This window comes from Peromyscus maniculatus, chromosome 2, assembly GCF_049852395.1.
Source record: "Peromyscus maniculatus bairdii isolate BWxNUB_F1_BW_parent chromosome 2, HU_Pman_BW_mat_3.1, whole genome shotgun sequence".
NCBI lineage: Eukaryota > Metazoa > Chordata > Mammalia > Rodentia > Cricetidae > Peromyscus > Peromyscus maniculatus.
Window position 1 is genome coordinate 23398600 of NC_134853.1, and position 22728 is coordinate 23421327.

The 22728-nt window shown below is 36.5% G+C and overlaps 1 protein-coding gene across 2 annotated transcripts in view; it reads left to right on the plus strand.

Moving 5' to 3' along the window:
• Cnbd1 (cyclic nucleotide binding domain containing 1) overlaps window positions 1–22525 on the plus strand; it is a 364314-nt gene extending 341789 nt beyond the window's left edge. For both annotated transcript variants that reach the window (XM_016001789.3, XM_042270807.2), the window contains exons 12-13: window positions 5814–5873; window positions 22381–22525. In XM_016001789.3, the coding sequence (XP_015857275.2) occupies window positions 5814–5873; window positions 22381–22497 (177 nt within the window). In that variant the 3' untranslated portion in view covers window positions 22498–22525. The remainder of the gene's footprint in view (window positions 1–5813; window positions 5874–22380) is intronic.
• Window positions 22526–22728: the final 203 nt, after the last annotated feature.

The following is a 22728-nucleotide window of genomic DNA, read 5'->3' on the forward strand; positions in this document are numbered from 1 at the left end:
ACAGTGAAACGAACTTTTCCTGTTTATGAAATCTGCTTTTATGTTCACATTCAATCAAATCCTTCTAAAATATAACAGGGGTACAATTATTATAAAGCATAAAATTCTGGCCCTCATTTGATGATGAACAAGATAGTTCTTTTAAAATATTATATGAAATTATGCTAACATTGAATCATTATATATAGATAACCATATTTCCTTATTATGCTAAAAAATTTAGTTTGTTTTTCTTTCCTTTTTTATTTTATTTTACAATACAATTCAGTGCTACATATCAGCCACGGATTCCCTTGTTCTCCCCCGTCCCGCCCCTCTCCCCTTCCCCCCAGCCAACCCCCCATTCCCACCTCCTCCAGGGCAAAGCCTCCCCCAGGACTGAGATCAACCTGGTAGACTCAGTCCAGGCAGGTCCAGTCCCTTCCTCCCAGGCCGAGCCAAGCGACCCTGGTTTCAAACAGCCAACTCATGCAATGAACACAGGACTTGGTCCCACTGCCTAGATGCCTCCCAAACAGATCAAGCTGATCAACTGTCTCACCCATTCAAAGGGCCTGATCCAGTTGGGGGCCCCTTAGCCATTGGTTCATAGTTCATGTGTTTCCATTCGTTTGGCTATTTGTCCCTGTGCTTTATTCAACCTTGGTTTCAACAATTCTCGCTCATATAAACCCTCCTGTTGCTGGAGGGCTTCTCTCCAGGTTCCACCAAACCCCGCAGTCCCACAATCCACTTATAAAATAATCACTCAGATGCTTATATCACTTATAAACTGTATGGCTGTGACAGGCTTCTTGCTAACTGTTCTTTTATCTTAAATTAACCCATTTCTATAAATCTATACCTTGCCACACGGCTGGTGGCTTACCAGCATCTTCACATGCTGCTGGTCGTGGCGGCGGCTGCAGTGTCTCACCCTCAGCCTTCCACTTCCCAGAATTCTCCTCTCTCCTTGTCCCACCTACTTCCTGCCTGGCCACTGGCCAACCAGTGTTTTATTTATTGACCAATCAGAGCAATTTGACATACAGACCGTCCCACAGCACCCTCCTCTTTCTCGCTAATTAGACTCCTGGAGCTCCACCCGGGGCCTAGCCATGGATCTCTGTATCCAGATCCCTCAGTCGTTGGATGGGGTTTCTAGCATGACAATTAGGGTGCTTGGGCATCCCATCGCCAGAGAAGATCAGTTCCGGCTGTCTTGACCATTGCCAGCAGTCTATTGTGGGGTATCTTTGTGGATTTCTATGGGCCTCTCTAGCACTTTGCTTCTTCCTATTCTCATGTAGTCTTCATTTACCATGGTCTCCTATTCCTTGCTCTTAATCCAGCTGAAATCTTCTGGTTCCCCAGCTCTCTTTCCCTTGACCTTCGCCCTTCATTACCCCTACTCATGTCCAGGCTATTCATGTAGATCTCATCCATTTCTTCATCTTTGGGTGATCCCTGTGCCTTTCTTGGGGTCCTGTTTTCCAGGTAGCCTCCCTGGTGATGTGAGTAGCAGTCCAGTCATCCTTGTTCCTCATCTAATATCCTCCTATGAGTGAGTACATACCACGTTTGTCTTTCTGAGTCTGGGTTACCTCACTCAGGATGACTTTTTCTAGATCCATCCATTTGCCTGCAAATCTCATGATGGTATTGTTTTTCTCTGCTGAGTAGTATTCTATTGTATATATGTACCACATTTTATTTATCCATTCTTCAGTTGAAGGGCATCTAGTTTGTTTCCAGGTTCTGGCTAGTACAAACAGTTCTGATATGATCATAGCTGAGCAAGTGCCCTTGTGGTATGATTGAGCATTCCTTGGGTATATGCCCAAGAGTGGTATAGCTGGATCTTGGGGGAGATTGATTCCCAATTTTCTAAGAAAGCACCATATTGATTTCCAAGGTGGTTGTACAAGCTTGCATTCCTGATTTTTTTGAGTTGATCTTATATCCTGCTATGTTTCTGAAGGTGTTTATAAGCTGTATCAGTTCTTTGGTGGAATCTTTGGGGTCACTCAAGTATACTATCATGTCATCTGCAAATAGGGAAAGCTTGACTTCTTCCTTTCCAATTTGTATCCCCTTAATCTCCTTATGTTTTCTTATTACTCTGGCTAGAACTTCAAGTACTATATTGAATAAGTATGGGGAGAGCAGACAGCCTTGCCTCGTTCCTGATTTTAGTGGAATTGCTTTGAGTTTCTCTCCATTTAATTTGATGTTGGCTGTTGGCTTGCTGTAAATTGCTTTTACTATGTTTAGTTTGTTCCCTGTATTCCTTATCGCTCCAAGACCTTTATCATGAAGGAATGTTGGATTTTGTCAAATGCCTTTTCTGCATCTAGTGAGATGATCATGTGGTGTAGATATAACCAACCGTCTTATTAAAATAAAAATACAAAGAACCAATGTAAAAGAGAAAGCTGAGAGGTCAGAGCTCAGAGCTAAAATCTTACCTCCCCGAAAGAGAGCTACTTCCTGTGTATATCTTTAAATAGTCTTTCTGTTCTGCCTTCTCATTGGTTGTAAACCCAAACACATGACTGCCTCATCACTGCCTGTAAGTACAGCCCTCCAGGTCTTAAAGACATATATCTCCAATTTTGGCTGTATTCCTGAACACACAGAGATCTACCTAGCTCTTCTACCAAGTGCTGGGATTAAAGGCGTGTGCCACAACCACCACGCTCTTGCTATGGCTCTAATAGCTTTGACCCCCAGGCAACTTTATTTATTAACATACAATGAAAATCACATTTCAGTACAAATAAAATACCACCATAATGTGGTTTTGTTCTTTGGTTTTTTTTTTCTTCTTTGGTTTGTTTATATGGTATATTATGTTGATGGACTTTCGTATGTTGAACCACCCTTGCATCCCTGGGATGGAGCCTACTTGATCATGGTGGATAATTGTTTTGATGTGTTCTTGGAGTCTGTTTGCCAGTATTTTATTGAGTATTTTTTGCATTAATGTTCATGAGGGAGATCGGTCTGTAGTTCTCTTTCTTTATTGTATCCTTGTTTGGTTTAGGAATCAAGGTAATTGTAGCCTCATAGAAGGAGTTTGGTAATGTTCCTTCTGTTTATATCATGTGGAAAAATTTAGAGAGTATTGGCATTAACTCTTCTTTGATGATCTGGTAGAATTCTGAGCTGAAACCATCTGGTCCTGGGCTTTTTTTGGTTGGGAGACTTTTAATGACTTTCTATTTCCTTCAAAAATTTAGTTTTATGGGCATTATGAGTCAAGAGAAAAAATAACAGAAAAAAATGGAACAATATTAATGTTGCACAGCAATATAGAAATCATGGTGGTTTAACTTTTGTTTAAGGGAACAGCAGGTTTTATTTCTACTTGACTTATAATTTATTAGGTAGTCATACTATTAAAGGTCAACTGTGCTTACAGAGACTTCAGAGTTTGTTTTGTAGATTTATCGTTTATGACTAAGCACCACACTGTCACTTTTTCTTTCAATTTTGATCAGTTGTGGTTTTCTGTAATTGTCCCTGTCTGTTGCAAGATGGATCTTTGAGGAGAGATGAGATCTAATCTTGTCTGTGGCATAGGCATAAATATTTAGACTATAGTCGGGAATTAGATAGTTTCAGTCAAGTGGCAGTGTTAGGATCTCCTCCAACATCTATGACCTCACTAACCCCCAGGGGTTGGATATGTTTCCCATGCCAGGCATGATTTCTCTCTTCTTGAGCAGGGCATAAATCCAATTAATGAGCTGTTGGTTACCACCAGGTATGTGTGCCACTGCTGCATTCTGAAGAATATTCCACCATGTTGGTTGTTATTGTAGTTCATGGGCATCATGTCTGGGTAGAACTATTGGTTACTATTTACAACACAATGCCTGTATCTATGTCTCAGAAATCTTAACTTAAGCTTAGGGGTTATTGCAGAAAGGGGTCAGAAAGATTGTAAGAGCCAAGAACTAGGAAGTTTGCTGTGAGTTTTCAACTCCTAGAAATGTTAAAGAAGCTATAGCCACACAGTCTCATCAATATTGCTGCCTAAACAAGACTTGAACAAAAATGAAACCTATGGACATGCTCTTATGGATGGGGGAAAGACCATGGAGCCTCAACCCTAGACAAAGAACTATAGGCAACTAATTAATGCTGAGAGCAGAAAAATAGTATTCCCAGGGAAGATCTCACCAATTAGTTGTCCAACATCAGTCTTGTGTGTGTGTGTGTGTGTGTGTGTGTGTGTGTGTGTGTGTGTGTGTGTGTGCTTTATGTTTATTCTGCTGCTCATGGTTATGTGTGGTCAAAGTTCGCTTTAACTGCAAGTTTATTGGTTGTACACAGCGTATACTAATAAATCACCAGCCCTGATCATGAACTGAGAAGACTGTATTTATAAATTTAAGAATGTATATGAGTGGTAGACAGCTCATAATTTCCCCATACTCCAGTAAGTAACCTTATATAATGCATCTACAAATAACCCTAGTTAGAGTCATTGGGTCAAAGACATACACCAACACACACACACATACACATATGTAGCTAGAGTTTTCCTGCCTTGCCCACAGTCAGGACAAATCTCTGTCACCCGCCAGTCCCACAGCCGCTCAGACCCAACCAAGTAAACACAGAGACTTATATTGCTTACAAACTGTATGGCTGTGGCAGGCTTCTTGTTAACTGTTCTTATATCTTAAAGTAATGCATTTCTACAAATCTATACCTTGCCACGTGGCTCGTGGCTTACCAGCATCTTCACATGCTGCTTGTCCTGGCAGTGGCTGGCAGCGTCTCCTTCTGCCTTCCTGTTCTTTTATTTCTCCTCTGTTAGTCCCGCCTATACTTCCTGCCTAGCCACGACCAATCAGGTTTTATTTATTGACCAATCAGAGCAACTTGACATACAGACCATCCCCCAGTACAGCCAAGTGCAGACCATCTCAGACACCTGCACTCAGGCCCATGGTCCTAATCATCCTCTATGCAAACCTGCTGGGTAACGCCACAAGGAACCCAAGAAGGGCTCCCACAGGACATACATTAACATCCCACAGCACACATATGCACACACACTACCAAAGACAAACATATATACACACATACACACACAAACACATACATACATACACAAATGCACATAGACACACACAAACACACACACAAACATACACACACAAACACAAACACAAACACAAGTAAGATGTGATAATAAGAGGAAAGATACTTTGTGAAGAAGAAATTCATGAGGAAGTGTGGGAGTGCTTAAAAGAAGACACTGAAAGTTCAATATGACCACAGTATTCTATTCATGCCTGAAATAGTCATATATATAAAACAGGCTATAGATATATGTGTTCTCATTTTGTATAAATGTAATAAAATCATTTGTATAATAATTATTTATGGTAATTGTCAATAAATTATACTTCTAGAAAGTGTGTGTCTTTTAAGGTTTAACTCTTCTTTGTTTGTTTGTTTGTTTTTTGAGACAGGGTTTCTCTGAGTTATTTTGGTGCCTGTCCTGGGTCTCACTCTGTAGACCAGGCTGGTCAAACTTGCAGAGATCTGCCTGTCTCTGCTTCCCAAGTGCTGGGGTTAAAGGTGTGTGCCATCACTGCCCGGCTTCTAACTCTATTCTTTGTGATTGAATAATAAAAAAGCTGGCTCATTTATTTTTATTTTATGCCTGGCTAGCTGCTTTGAGGTTTTTCCAGCTGTTCTTGGTTATATGTTTCAAGGTTTTCTTTAATTATGAATTTATTGATTAGACACACAGTGTATACTAATCAAAACTATTACTCACTTACTTACTTGAATATTATGTTTTCTTCTAGGAAGATGTAAAAAATGAATATATACAAAAGGTACAAGAAAAAGAATGGAAATATTTCAAGGTATGATATGATATGTCCCAACAGAATATGTGGTATAACTAATCGTTCTTTCCTGAAAGCAGTCTAATTTCAGCAACTTCAAGAAATATGTATATCAAAGAAGATAAACTCACTATAATGAAATATATGCAAAAATGCTTCTAAAGACAATGTATTTAGTTCTTTATGCTTAAGGCAAAATAACTCTAACTAATTAACAGAGTTAAATGGGTCTTCCATTCTGTCATGTGCTAACCAGTTTAGATGTCCTTTCCCTTTCCTCTCCTTAAAGTGTATTAGCTGACTGTGCATTTTAGAGAAGACAATGTGGGCCAGAGAGATTGTCACAGATACATTAGGCAATTCAGTTGTGATTTTGATTGTTCTTTTCCTTAATTTATGGAACACTGTTTCGTAAAAATAATAAGGCTAAAACTATTTCCATTTTCCATGTAAACATCACTATTTGTCATGAAAAATATTTATACTGCTATGGGATCAGCCTGAATTTTGAATCACTTGGAAACCTGCCCGAATCATTTTCAGTTGTTACCTTCACCCTCGTTGCTACCTTCACCATCACTTAATCCATAATTTCTTTGAGATGTACAGAGTAGAAAAAAACATGTGAATGTCTCATTTGTATATATCCTTAATTTTTTATGTGTGGGGTGGGTGTTAAAAACACACTCTCGCCAGGCAGTGGTGGCGCATGCCTTTAATCCCAGCACTCGGGAGGCAGAGCCAGGCGGATCTCTGTGAGTTCGAGGCCAGCCTGGGCTACCAAGTGAGCTCCAGGAAAGCCGCAAAGCTACACAGAGAAACCCTGTCTCGAAAAACAAAACAAAACAAAACAAAAACAAAAACAAAAACAACAAAAAAAACCACTCTCACTGGCTTGGTTAATTTGGAGAAAGGGTTTTAAAAATGGATCTCTCCTCAGCTCTGTGTCTGGAACTTCTGGGTAAGTAGCTGAGTGGCCACTTTAGACCCATATTTACTTTGCTCCTCTATGTTTTAGATATGGAGCCACTGGCCCAGTGCTTAAGGAATTTGTCAAAAAAAAAAATCCAAATAGTTGTCTCTATTCTGAGAAAACAATGAAATGAAGAGCTGGAAAAGTGCCTGTGTGAAAATCCCACCTCTCAGGCCATCTGCAATGCTTCAGTCTTTGGCACAACTGTGCTCGCTCTCACCTCTAAGGTCCCAATTCTGCATCATTTTAAGATCATTCTTATGAACTTGCTTTTATTCTCATCTATCAATGAGCTCTAGTTTAGCCCCCAAATGGGATCTGTATTTTTCAAAGACATACTACTTTATTAAAATATGAAGGCTTAGTCTAGTTTTAAGAAATATATTTCCTTTATGTTCTATTTGTTTTAAAATAAGATTTTCTCACTTTCTTTACTCCTATGGGTCAAGTAAAATGACTAAAACAAACATTTTAATGCTTTTCCATTTTACTGAAAAGTCCAAATCTCATTGATTTATTTGCACAGTTTTGTGACCACTTCATTCCTCCCAATCTCCCCTGCTCTATCTTATTTGTCTACGAAACCCGGGGTTTCAGCACTAAGGAAGGTTCGTTTTCTCTCTTGAGAGACCTTTCCTGAACAGTTTTGTAATCTGTGTGTCTACATGCTTAGGCTTTCTAGTCTAGAAGCCTTAAGCATTACCACTTCTCTACAGACAGCTTTAACTGTGGAATTCACAAAAACAGGAGCAAAATACATAACTGGAAAGAATATGAAGATATATGATATGTACATAATAGCAGATATGTTTAAGAAACCACTCATCTACCTAAAAAAAATCACTATATATAGCACTTGCCAATTTTTCATAGTGCATAACTACCATCACAGCAAATTTCAAGTTGCCACTAGTGTCTCATGGCAAAGTGGTACACTATCTGCTGTCTTGGCACTGTGGACTCCAGCATAACTCTGCTTTTCCATATCTTGTAACATTATTAACATTAAGTTGTCTACATAATAGAGTAACTGATATGAGCATGGAAAGCCATCCTAACAGGACTGAGGAGAAGGGCAAGGACCTGCTGAGGAGAAGCAGAGTGATCACTTAACATTATTGAGGGATATAAAAAAAACAACTTGGAATGTTGGGTCTTAATACATCTTAGCATCATTATCAAGGACCAAACATTCCTTATACTTCCATATAGTATTCCTTTATAGTCCCATTGGTTTTCTTCTGGTAAATTTCAGAGAAACAATGTTTGATTTTAATGGTTCTTGACTGTTTTGTTTACACAGGTAATCCATACAAGCCAGGTATGGTACCATCTGTGTCTATTCAAACTCCTTTTCTATTCTGACTTATCCTGAACTTCACAAACACTCAGGTTAATGTGACTCCTTTATTTATCACCATTTTGTCTGTATTGAGCACCTCTTTGGATCCTCCACCCTGCAATACAGCTGGGAACTTAACCCAAGATCTCACATATACTGCATACATATCCATCTCTCTGCTGAACTATTTCTCCATCGCTTACCCTCAAAATTCTATTTTGGCTCTGTCTTTGTGTTTTCCATTGACTTATCAAGTGATTTCACATCTTAATATTTCATTGAAGCATAACAGCCCAGTACAAAAAGTTTTTCCCAATTATCCATATGTCCTGGTGACAATCCTGCCTTGATGAACTTGGGTTGAGTATAAACATTTGTATAATTTATGAATAAGTGGTGAATTATTATTCACTGACATTTTATAGACACATGTCTCACTTTCTTCTTGTAAGTATCCCTGCAGGTGCTTGTGAATAATGACCATGTGAAATAGAATAGCACTGGCCACATAGTGAAAATTGATGTGAGCTTGAGTATAAGACTTAGTAAGGGTACTTTGAAACATAGGTTTTTAATGCTTTTGTACAATTTTAGCTTCATAACCTTAAAATACCAGAATGCTTTTGATAGTTTGTCCCATAAGAGGGAGTTTTAATAATCTGATTATTTATACTGAATAGTAAAAGTAACAAGAATCAAAGTAGAACCTTGAAAATGAAATATGCATTTTTCATAAAAAGTGAAATAAAAGCACAAGAAAAATAAGAATGACATTTTTTAAAAATGTTTGTATAATCTTTTTATATCAGTTTCAAATCATTTTATACATTTTAGTATAAATAGGCAATAGATCACAGAAGCAAAAGAATAAATCATGGGCTCAACCCTCTTCTAAAACTCTGATCATCTCATGAATTAAGTGATTTTATGGATCAGAAAAGGGGTCCGGTGATCAAAGAGTGGCAGTTTAATTTCTGCGCATTAAATGATTAATGGTGTCTGCTACAGCTCGTCAGGCTTATTTTAATTGATTTTTTTGCACTTAATAAGGATCTCAAATTAATCTAAGAATATTTATATTCTTACTACACTCAAGGAAAGATAGACTGACCACAATGTATCCTGTATCTCTAATTTGTGTTACGAAGGCACAATGCAACACTTTAAAACACCCCAGGGAGCAAATAGAGCAAAAAGTTCTGTCTTATTGCTATTGTAAGTTATTATTTCTCTGTGAGTCCTGAGGCCAAAACACATAATTCTACAGAAAATGTAAAATAAATGTTAACTACTGAAATGCTCTAATGGACATCTATTTTTGGTTACTGTGTATTAGCAATTCGTATCAATTCTTCGGCTCTGATATCATTCCTCTGCTGTATCCCTTTAGGGATTGGGAAAATGAAATTAAGTGTCTTTTAGCTGTCTTTTCTTGAGGCTATATTTCACTATCTCCTTCTGTTACCCCATAAATCCTACTCTCCTTCCCTTTAATTATGTTGTCTCTCTTTTCTAGATTTTTAGTAATTAACATGAGATGACTAAATTAAATTTCAGTTGTTATGCCTAAGTTTGTATGTCCCACAGTATTGTATTAATTAACCTCATACCTCAGGCTGTCTCCTGAAGTGAAATAGAATATGTTATTAAGAAGGAAGTATGGCATTCAGACAGATTGGCAGGCAAGGCATAGGAATGGAAAAGATGAGAGTAACAGAAATTCCATTTTGACACTATACTCTCATTGATTGGCACAGTTACCCATATCCCGCCATCGTGTTCTATGTGGTATGTTTTCAAGCATGTTTTCTGTTAGTTAGTTCTGACTTCAGGAAAATCAAAGAGACAGCAAAATGTTGCATCTGAATTCGCTGTCTGCTTTCCAAGGGGGAATAAAGTTTTGAATGATTTGAGACTGATTTTCATCCTATAGGTGAGCCTGCTGGAGTTATTATAAATTCCATTTATAATACTTGCATATCTAGAAGAGTTTTAAGATTTATGACTATAAATAGGACTTTTTTTCTCTACAGAATGCTATCTTTAGTGATCAAAGTAGCCTTAAACTTAATTTTGAAGACATTACCTTTACTAGAGGAAATATTTTTAATAATCACAAAAATGAACTCATTTCCCAGTATACTAATTATTGATTTAATAGTATTTACTTATTCTCCCCCCAAATTATTGTAAAATGAAATATAAATTATTAATTCATTAAATTCTATGACTTTTCATCTGCAGTGAATATTTTCTTTGCAATTTTTCTTTTAAACTGTCCCTTAAGATTTTTATGCTCTATTGGTTGGTTGGATTTTGCTTTTATGAGAGAGGGTCCTATGTAGCATGGGCATTCTTCAAACTTTCTATTTAGCTAAAAATGGCCTTGAGTTCATTATCCCCCACCTCCACCTCTGAGTGCTGAGATTATGGGTCTGCAGCACCACCACTGACTTTCCATGTTGTGTGAGAGCATTGTCTCACACTCAAAATAATTGTCATTCTATTGGTTCCTCTGGGTTGTAGGAATTTTAGCTTCTTGAAGGTAATCAATTTTCAGATATTTGTCCAAACAAACCACAAAAATAATCCATAAGCAGGCCTTACTAAGAGTAAATTTTATGCTGAAAGTGGACTCATATCTGATAATACAAATTGCTTATCATTTTCTGATGGAAAAATAAACTCATCAAAATAACTTACTGTTTTTACTTATTATTAGTATTATAGCAAGGTATTGTGGCTTGAAAAGTATTCAGATATATAGATCTGGATCTCCTTAATGAGACATGAAAAATTATAAAAATTACATGTATCTTAGAGTCATTTCTCTTGCCATAACAAAATACTCTAACAAAAGCAAATTAAAAGAAAAATGGTCAACTTAGCTCACAATTACAGGTTACAGCCCAGCACTGTAGAGATTTCAAGATGTTAGGAGATTGAAAGAACAGGCCACATTCTATCTATAGTTAGCAGTGAGCAACAGGTGTGTACATGCTGGCCAGTGCTCAGACTGCTCTCTCCATAGCGTCCAAGGCCCAGTCCAAGAAATGACGCTGCCCACACTCAGGATAGTTCTTCCACCTCAATTAAAATAATCAAGGCAACTCTCACAGAAGGTTACAAGTCAACCTGCTTAGGAAATCCCTGGGACTCTATCCTAGGTGACTCTAGATTTTGGTAAGTTGAATTAAAATTAACCATCACATATAATAATAATTAGATAAATAGCATTGTGTGATTTGCTCTAAAAACATTGTAAAAAGAAAAGTGGGCATATGAAAGTGAATAGAGGCTCATCAAATATTGTTTTTCTGAAAATATTTGAATTTGCTTTTATCCATTTAGGAAAAATTATAAATTTCTTAGTTACTTTTAAGTAATTTTCAAAAATTATTTTATTATATGTAATATATAATATATAACCTAATGTATATATTATATATGCCACAATTAAATTATTTTTAGAACAATTGGATATATAAACTCTATTGAAGTTAATTCAAGATTCTTAGATTAATATACATTCTACTATATTAAAATGTTTCTGAATTCAACATTTTATTTAAGATATACTTAATGGAGTTAATATCTCTAGTACCTTTTATGCATTTGCTTTTTGTTTGTTGTGATACTAGAGAAAAATTAATAATCTAGGCAGGCATCTACCATTGAGTCTTTATTTTATTTTTCTAAATGGAAATACATAAATTTGGAAGAATGTAGTTATTTTACATCTTTAGATGGTACTTATGAATTCTTCAATTATAAAATTAATATATTCTAAAGAAATAAGTTACAATTTTCTTAGTTTTCCTTTTATAAACAGGTTAATCATTATTTGTGTTGACTTGACTATCAGTTTGACTGGATATGGTGTTACCTAGGAAACATCATTAGGCTATTTCCAGAGAGGTTGGATTAAGGAGGAAAAACCTACTTCGAATATGGGAGGTGCTGTTCCATAGTCTAGAGTCCAGAATGAATAAAAATGAAAGGGGGGGGGGGGAAACTGCTTCAGTACTAGGGCTCATTTCCCTGCTTCCTAACTACAGTATGACGTGAACAGTTGCCTCTATGTCTCCCTGCTCCAATGGCATGCGTGCCCTCTTAAGCCACAAACAAACCAAATCATCCACCCTGAAGTTACTTGGTAAGAAATACATAGTATTGGTACTGGGAAGTGGGGTTGTTGGCCTGACAAACCTATGTGGTTTTATGGTTTATCGGCCTTTGAAACTGGTTTATGTGAAGAACATGTGAAAATTTTGAGCTATGCACTGAAGAATTCCTAGAATGTTACCAAGCTTCATCAGATGTTCTAGTGTAAGTGTAGAACAAAGGGAGGACAAAGAAAACACGCTCACATGGTTTTGGACTGCTGGGAACTGGACTAGAGGCCTTTAATGTTGCATTCTGCTAAAACCATCTGACTTCCTCCTGTGTGAGTCTTGAGAACTCCAGTGGGGCTAGATAATGACAGTGGTTTTATTTGTTTGGCTGAAGATTTCAAAATAGCATAGCATTCAGACTTTGTTGTGATTACTACTGACTCCTTTCAGGTTTGCAGTGGGAGAAAGCTGCATATGGGGTGAAAAATTGGGAAAATGTAAAATTTGGTGAGGAAGGGAGCAGGATTGCATATAAAGTTTCAGACAAAGTCAACATGGAAAACAAGCAACACCAATTCCTGAAAAGATTTGTGCAATGAAAAAGCAGCCTCACACAATTTACTGAGACTATAGGAACAATGTCCTGAAAGTTATCTTTAACTGGCAAAAAATACAAATTAATTGACGGGAGAGAGCCTGAATCTAGAGGGGGCATCTAAAGGGGCTGGCTCCTTTCAAAACCAACCACCCGCAGGAGGATTTATTCAGGTTTGGACACCAAGGCACACAGAAGCACTACAGCTATGCTAGAGGTGTAGGTGGTTTGTCAAGATGGCAGCAGAATTTGGCAGTATTAATCACATGGTGCTGACTTTTAGTGATGCAAAATCAAAGACTTATGGTTTCATGTTGGCTTGCACTGAAGTTCCAGAAGGCCTCTAAAGCCAAGCACAGTAGTATTGTGCAGGATAGGGTTGACTTCCCTCCAAGAAGTACCTGAAAGGCCATTGATAAAGCCGTGAAGGTAAAATCTAAGGTGCCTTGGAGAGGCTAGGATCTTTGAACTTCCATGATCTTGAAATGTCAGTAGGCTAAGGAAAGCTGAAGTCACAGCAACCAGAGTTAGCTCAAGAGAGACGATGTATTCTTCAGTCAGCACCAGGGAAGTGAAACAGTCCAAATCCAATAGAGCCCACAAGATTCCACTGTTCTTCCCAGATGGTGGGAACAGAGCTACAGTATTTGGTGATTGACCTGTTGGGTTTTGGTTTGGTTTTGGCATCATCTTCCCTTGCCATGTACCCATTCTTTCTGTCCAGAATAAACATATTTCTTTTGTGGCATTATGTTTCAGACATGTTTAACTTATCTTTTTATTTTATAGGGCCTCAGAATTAAGAGATTCCCTTGAATCTCAGAATAAATCTTTACTTAAGTCTTTCTTCAGCTAGTTTTGACAGCAACAAGTATAGCCACTACTTTATTATAAATAGTAACATTCTATCTTGAACATACATATTTCTGTAATTTTTCCTATAATGTAAAACTCCAAATAATCCCCAAGATCCTAATGTAAAGGTACATCTACTTAAAGTGTAATTTAAAACTTGTTTATAATAATAATTTTAAACCATTTGTAGTAAGTCTAAATTGTTCATTGATGAATCATTTAGTAAATACAGAGGGCAAATATCCAGTTACCTACAATAGGAGAGTAAAATATTCAGGGATGAGAGTCAAGACCACAGGATACAACAGTTCAGTCATAGATTATTTCCAGTGAATTCTCATAAGTTTTGAGATGAAAATCCATGGCATTAAGCTCCAGTTGAAAATTTAAACACCATATTTGAGAGTCTTAGATTTAGGGGTCAAAGGCTAGCATGTAATTATATAGTAGGTGGCAATGTGGAGAATGTCATGTCAGGCTACAAGTGGAATATCAAAAAGACACACTTTGCAGTTTAGAGGTCAAGAGGTACACCAAAGACAAAGAAGAGTCAAGGAGTTTAGCCTCTGCAACTCAAAATTCCAGAATAGGCAAGTAGGTTTAGGAATAGCAGCAATCACTTATGTACTTAAACAGTAAAAACGCTTTCTGATCTCATCCTCATGATGTGTGGCAATGTTAAGCTTGACAATAAAAGTTTCAAGGTTGGTTTTTTGGTTCATAGGGTTGTGCATGCTGTGAAACTTGATAGAGAATGTTAGGGTACCTTTAAATTTCAAGTATGTTTTAATAATAATGTTTATATATTAATAGATATACATGAAATTTTATATATATATATATATATATATATATATATATATGTATGAAGAGATGTGCCTACAATTATAGAAATTCTTCTTGGATACTGTATTATTTTTATATTGAATACTTTGTGTCCATTGATGATTTGCTTCTTACAATTCAATGACAGAAAACAAACATTTTGTAACTAAATAAGTAAAGTCATCTATCATCGGGTGACCACTTTTTTCTTCCTCCTTTTTTGGGAGCTTAATGCTGTTTTGAGAATCAAAATGCAGTTACTCTGTAGCTTTCCTGAAGATGCAATTAGCCCTCATCACTGTTGATGGGCAAATGCGAAATGTGAGTGCAGATTCTGGAGTAAGCTAATCCCTTCTGAGAATGAAGTGTTTTGAGGGCCAAGTTCTGTCATCAGAAACTCACAGGCAATTAACACTGGGATACCATTCTAACAGAGTGAGAAGATGTGGACCTATTTTCTCCTTTGTGTTTACCTTGGCCAGCTTTGTCCTCAATGCTCACTGGATTGCTTTACAGCAATGGAATGATTCGTATGGTTGTTTTTTTTTTTTTTTTTTTTTTTTTTTAAATAGAAAAACCTCTTTGCAAAGGAGGTACTCCATCAGGAGGCTCTTCTGCAGTTTGTCCATTTTCAATCCAGGCAGTAAATTTACAAGGTTCTGTATCTAATGTGAACCACAAGTGAAGTTGTGTTAAAATCAAGTTTCTAGTGTAAGTGCTGTTGCCTTTCAGCTCCTCAGTCCTCACCCAACACAGACACCCCACTTTAATTTACGGTCCAATGAACTCATTAATAGCAATTACTTTTTCACTTTCCAAGTTCTTATCATATTTTTGCCAAATATAGTCATATTTTCCAGCTAAGGCATAATATTACAAGAGAAAATGAACTTGAGACACATGTTTCAGCACAGATGTCCTCAGGAGACATTGGACTGGGAGATATAGTCAGTTACATAGAGGATGATTCTCCTGGGAGACCTCAAGTTCACTGAGACAGAAGGTTCAATGAAGGTTCCCTGGGACTGAGGGGAGAGCAGTTTGGGGGTTTATTGATTAGCGAGTAGAGAGTTTCAGCTTGTGGGGATGAAAATGTTGCATAGGTGGGTGGTGATGATGATATTGCCACAATGTGGAAGGAGTTAAGAGTACTGAATTATGCTTTAAGGGTATAATTTTACTTATATTGTAAGAAGTAAAAGAAGAAGGGGGTATTAGACAAGGTAGAATATTTTAGGCTATGTTCCAATTTCCCAAGTTTTAGATTTTTTTCTATTTTTTATGTTTACCATAATTGAAACTTAATAGTATAAACAGAAAAATGCTAACCTTCTATATTCCAAGCCTAATGTAGCACCACCAGCAAATCAGCAAATTTGGATTTTGATTATCCTTAATACTTAGTCTTTTTTTAAATTTCATATATGGATACAATGTATATTAGTCATATTCCGCTCTAATTCTCCTATTTTCCCAATACCCCCTCCAAACTTTGTGTTCTTTTTCTTCATAACTCATGAAGTCCTATTTGTGATGCCCATTTGTGTACACGTGTGAGGTCATCCACTGGGGCAAGGCTAACCTACCAATGGTCACCATGACCCCCCCAAAGTAATTCTCTCTCCTTTTGTATCTATCCACTGGCAGAGGTCTGCAACTAGAGTAGATACACAACTAGACATAGGGCATCAGGAACTGCTCTGCTTTCCAGGTGGTGTTTTTAGTTCTATTAATTTTTTGTAACAACAGCTGCTATAAGTATAATAGCCATGTCAATACCCAGAGGCCAGCGTATCTTGTCATCCCATCCTATCCTTTGGCTCTTATATTCTTTCATTCACTCTTCCAATGTGTCTCCTGATACAAATGTTCTATCTATGGCACCTCACAGTCACTTATTTTCAGCATTATGAGTGTTTTTGAGTCTTTATATTAAGCACTACCTTCTGTGAAGTGGAGCTTCTCTGACCAAGATTGAGAATACCACAAATCTATGAATATAAATATATTCAGAAGAGAGTTTGGTAACATAATCATTTATCAAAATCACATCAATAGGTTCTCTTCTAGGGCCTATGACTTCCCTAGCTATAGGTTTTGATCTTCTTTTCAGTACCAGGCATGAATTCCCTCCTGTGGAGAAGGTGTCAAATCCAAGCAAGGGGATGGTTAGTTACGGTTCTGCCACTATTAACCAATGGTGACATCTTGTCTGATAGTCCCATATTATAGCATTCATTGTCCAGCAAAGGGTAAGACTGTTTGTTAATGTCATTTTTATCTCCTCCAAGATCCTACATAGAATTTTCAAGCACAGGCAAAGCTATCCAGCAGGGATAGTGTTTCTTGATCAGTTCAACATTGATTTCTCTATGTCCTGAGAACAACGTGTGAGGTGTCTTCAACAATGGGGTTCTACCATGTAGTTCTTGAGGACAAGTAGGAGAAATGGCAATGGCATGTCTTCATTTAGTGCTTCCAGGCGCTCTATGATCAATAATTTGTTGGAAAGTCACCTGTAGAGGAAATGATCAATTGAGTGATGAAGCACCCAACATGATGGGAAAACTTTACCAACCATACCTCTCTGACAGATGATTAGTGTTTATAATGTTTAAAAAAATCAAACTACCCAATTAAAAACTGGGCCATGGATCTGAATGGAAAATTGCCAAAAAGAAATACAAATTATTATTAAACACCTTTTAAAATATTCAACACCCTTAGTTATCTGGGAAATTGAGATTAAAAAATGGCTTAATGTGCCATCTCATTCCAGACAGAGTGACCATCATCAGTAATATAAGTAGCAATACATGCTGTCATAGATGTGGTGAAAAGAAACCCTTTTCCACTGCTGAAGGGAATGTAAAATAGTCCAGTAACTTTGGCAATGAGTTTGGAAGTTTCTCAAAATAGATGGAACTAGAAGTGTAGTTATGACCCAGATATACCATGTTGGGTCTCTACCCAAAAGACTTTATATCCTACTACAGAGATCATCACACTTCTATATTTACTGCAATTCTATTCACAATATTTTCAAAATAGAATCAGCTTAGGTATCCATCAAGTGGTGAATGGATTGAGAAAACGTAGCACGTATATACAATGGAATAATACTTGTAAAGAAAACTGAAATCATGCAATTTGTAAATAAACTATTGGAACTGGAAAAAACTACACTGAGTCAAGGTCCCAAAAGACAGGTCATTAATATTCTATCTGATATATAGATTTTAGCTTCCAATCTTGTGTTTTCTGTGGTTAGCCTGAAGTATACGTGATACTCAGGAAACTAGTAATGGACCAGAGAGGTTATGCATTTAAGGAGTGGGGTAGATTATATGTAAGGTGGCAGTAGAAAGAAACAATACTGGATTCAAATAGGTTTAAACAGGAAGTGGAGTGATGGGCATTAGGAAACATGTGGAGAGTAGATTTAACCAAAATGAAGTGTGCATGATAAAGCTATAGGGGAGCACATAAGGAACCGTAATCTTATAATCAAGTACAAAACATAATAAGAAGGAATACTGTAACACATGTGTGATAGGAAGTAATGAAGGACGGGGATAGTAGGAGCTAAAGGTTTAATTGTGTGAGACAAGGGTTTGTGGAAATGTGAAATATGAGAATGAGTTAACCAAAACTAAAGATGTCTGCAGAAACTTCATGAAGCCTTGATAGTTTGTAAGCTACTTAAAACATAATTTTAAAAAAGTAAAGGAGTTTGACATGGGTATCCTACATTGGCACAAATATTACTCCAAGAAGACAGGTTATTAAGTGAAAGTCTCAGTGGCGGGCACAGCTTACTTATGTGCATCTAAGAAAGTCAAGCATAGCAAATTCATAAGACAAAAAACAAAGCATAAACTCGAGGTGACTGAATTTTTATCCTCCAGCAACACTGTGCTTTTACTCACAGCTTTAACATCTGCTGTCAGTGTAGAAAAGGGACAGGCTTGGTTCATTTGGTTTATGAAAGACAAAAGAATGTAGGGATAGGGAACAACTCACAAAATATCAAAAGGAATTGGGGTTGTGTGTCCCAAGTGTGTCTGCTTCTCCACATTATTGACCAAGGTGGCATACTGAGGAAAGAATAACTGTATCTTCAAACTGGAAGAGAGCAGACCACAGACATTCTTCTCACAATCCGTAGAACTGGTCACCCAGGGCTGAATGTGAGGGGCCTCATTGTAGAACATGACCTTGAGAAGGACCAGATGTTCCTTCTCAAAGGCTTAAATTGCATTAGATCAATCACACCCACCCTGTTCTTGACTAGAAACTATGAGATGTCCAAGAATGATCAACTTCAATTTCTTGTGAGTCCGGAGAGTCGGTTTTCTTCAGTATATTTGACTTAGAACATTAAGAAATTATTATTTTTTATGTTGTATAATGAGGAAATTTATGGTTAGAACATCAAGTAATTGTTAATTGTTTATGTTGTACAATGAGTAAATTTATGATTATGTGAGTGAGTTCTTTTTACTAAAAAATCTAGTAAGCTTATGCTGCACCTGCCCATCAGTAGTGCATATCTACACTTTGTAATAAACATCCTTTGCTAGGTGATGAGAGCAATGGCATTTGTAAAGAAGCTGTGGTGGCTGTCTTTTGATGGTCAAATTCAGCATATTTACAATCATCTAGGAGAAATAATTATGCCGCTATCTTCGGAGGCATTTTCAGAGAGGTTTAACTGAGTGGGGAGGATTCATCCTAAATACAGCACCGTCCCATAAAATGCAGTTCCAAGCAGAATAAAATAATTCAAAGGAGAAACAAAGAGACTAAAAGGAGCCTCACCATTCAGATCTCTACTTTTTTAGCAGAGAATACAGTGTGACAAGCTGCCTAAAGTTTGACTGCATTATTTTCCTGCTGTGATGAGCTCTGCCTCTTCTTATATTAGGGACCAAAGTTATTTATTCTTCCTCAAAGTTGGTTTCTGTCATGTGTCCAGTCACAGTGATGGAAAATATTAAACATAGATCTTGGAACTTAATTACCTTTGGAGTCAGACTGATATGGAGTGCCGGAGTGCCAGAACTTCTGCTGAAGCACTATCCCTGTTCTGCTGTCTGTTTGCTTACATTGTATCATTTATTGTAAATCACCACTAGTATTTTATCAAAGAAAGAATTGTGAATAAAAAAAAAGAAAATAATTAAGTTTGGAATTACTTCCCCAAAGTTGGTATTTCTATTGGTATCTGTTTCTGAATCAATGGCCCCTGTTTTTTATAGTGTTGCACTGATATATTTATCAGATATTCTGAGATCGTACTGGTCAACCTACTTCCTTCTGCATAGCTTCTTGTTTTACCATGAAATGATCAGCTTTGAGCTCTTCATTTAAATATGACTGTGTTCTTATTTAATGTTACCAGAAAAAAGAGAGTATTGGTTAAAACTCTGGGCTTCACTTGCATGGGTCTGAAGGAATAAATTCTGAGCCTGATGATTGAGATTTTCAGACTGCTGGACACTTGTTCTAAATGTTCTATATGTTCTAGTTCTACTGGAATATCTCTCGTTGTCACAATACCATAGATCTTCTTATTATCAACCATATATATATGATGTTTATTACTTTGAGTTATAAAAAATTGTATGAAAGTCCACTGACATATTGGGGTTTGTAATTTTGAGTTACTACAGAAACTCTGCTAATCAATTTTAGTTAAAACATGAAATTATACCAGGTTTTATGGGAACAAAGTTGGTAATTTAATATGTAGTAGTTTGAATAACTTGAATGGGAAATAGCTTCATGGTAGGAGGAAGACAAAGCATATTAATCTTTCAAATAAAGAATTGTGGTCTGAAGATTAAATTACCATACTGAACACAATAGTATTAGCTTGCTGAACTAATGAGAAAAAATGAACAAAATTGGACTGTAGCAGAGTGAACCATATTCAGTTTTTTTGAGATCAGATACAGTTTCAAAATAACTATATTATCTCTTAAATTAAATTAATGTTAGCTTGAATATTATTGATTTCATAATTTTTATGGACATTTGTTTTAATAGTTGGAAAGTATTTCTTTTTCAAGAATTAAAATCTAATTGTTATATTTATTTAAGGTAAAGTGTAATACAATTATTAACATCTGTCATGGAAGTTAGAAAATTTTATTAAAAAAGTACCTACTATTCTCATTTGCACATCAAAAACTCACTGTCTTTCACTGTTGTAAGAGATAAATGGAACATCTTATGCAACACAAACCTATTCCTTTTGCTTCCTCAAAACTCATTTTTCAATTATTTTAATTATCTGATTCTTAAAGTTCAAAAACAATATAAAAATAGAATCAGACGTAGAATAAGATATGCTTTTGAAATATGAATACCATTCTCCAGATTAAGCTATATCTTTGACTGTACAAGTAATGCTTACTCCCTGCCATACTTAACCACAGAAGTTCATACATCAACCAATTGCCCAGAGAGATGGCTCCCTCTTGCTCTTACTATAGTCCTTCTTTCACCAAAGACAGGCAGTGTGGGAGTTTTACCTGGCTCAGAAGATGTTTCCTGAACTCACACTCACAAAACTCAGTGCACTACCAAACACAGTTCAGAGCCTGTGGACTGCTTCTAAACAGGCATCAAATAGAGGAGTCTGTGAGAAAGGCATTGAGTATTTAAACATTAAACAAGGTCCACACCTAACTAAGGTCAGGGATCATTGGTGAAAAGGGGAGAGAAGGTTTGCATGAGTTGCAGGATCAGGGAGTTTGCTGTGAGATTATATCTCTTAGTGATATCAAAAGCTATACCCTTTACAGTCTCACCAACATGACTGCCAAAACACAAGCTGAACAAGAAGAACAGTAAACATGCTGAAGTGGGCAGGGGAACGACTACAGGGCCTCAACCCTTCAAGGAACTACAGGCATTTAGGAATATTGAAAGTGGGAGAAATGATCTTTCTTAGAGAAGGACGTACCAAGTGTTTGTCAAATGCCAAATGTTCATCCTTGAAAACTTATATAGAAGTCAAAATATACAGGCTAAGCATGTTATATTTATGACTATGTATGCATATACATATATGCATGTAAAAACAATTAATAGAAAAAGAGGTCACGAAATTGAAAGAAAGAAAGGTGGGGTAAATAGAAGGGCTTGTGGGGAGGAAAGGGAAGGGAAAATGGTGTAATTATATTAAACTCAAAGATAAAAGGAAGAAAAGTTAATGCCAATTGATTCTAGGAATTGTAAAAGTTAATAGTCTTGAGAAGTTACAGGGCTCCTAAGATGGCTCAGCAGGTAATGGTGTTTATCACCAAGCCTAATGGTCTGTGTTCAATACCTTGAATCAATATGGTAGAAGGAGAGAACTGATTACCGAGGGCTGTCCTCGAAACACACAGATATACACACATACACATGAGTGCACATGACCACACACTTATATATGCATGTATACACACACAATAAACACTGTTTTTAGAAATAATAGAAATTATAAAAATAAAGCAAATGATTACTTTTCATCTGGTTCCTATCAATAATAAGAAGACAAAAGCACATTTTTGTATATTCCAAGTGGTACTTTAATTTTCTTCTGTAATTGTTTTTTTTATATTAAAAGCAGCTTTTATGAGAAATTTGTATACAGAGATATTAACATAATTTTAATTCACAAAATTGTATAGAATTAATCATTTTTTATTTTTTAGTCATGTAAAATGCCCTTAGAAGTGGGTTGTATATAATTTATGCTATTATAACTTCAATGTTTGAGAATAATCAGATTAGTTATTCTTAACAATATTCTTTTCTTTTTATAGAATAAGACAATTAAAAGAACGTTAGATTGTAACGGAGTCCTTCCTGGCTTTGGAAAATGGGACCACTACTGGACAAGTATCCCCAGGAATCTCAAGGACACTCTTGTCAGTTATTAAAGATACTGGCGTGTTAGAGCTGACACAATCCATCTTTGATATTGAGTTGTTTTCTTCCTTTTAGTTTTATTTATTTATTTTAAAATTTCACTTTAGTTATAAGCATACATAACATAAAACTATCATCTATCTATTGGGATAGCTAAATTGGTTTTATATTTTCATAGGTTTATCTTTCTGAGATACTATATCATGAAAGAAGATAAGTGATATCTTCCATAGTAATGATTT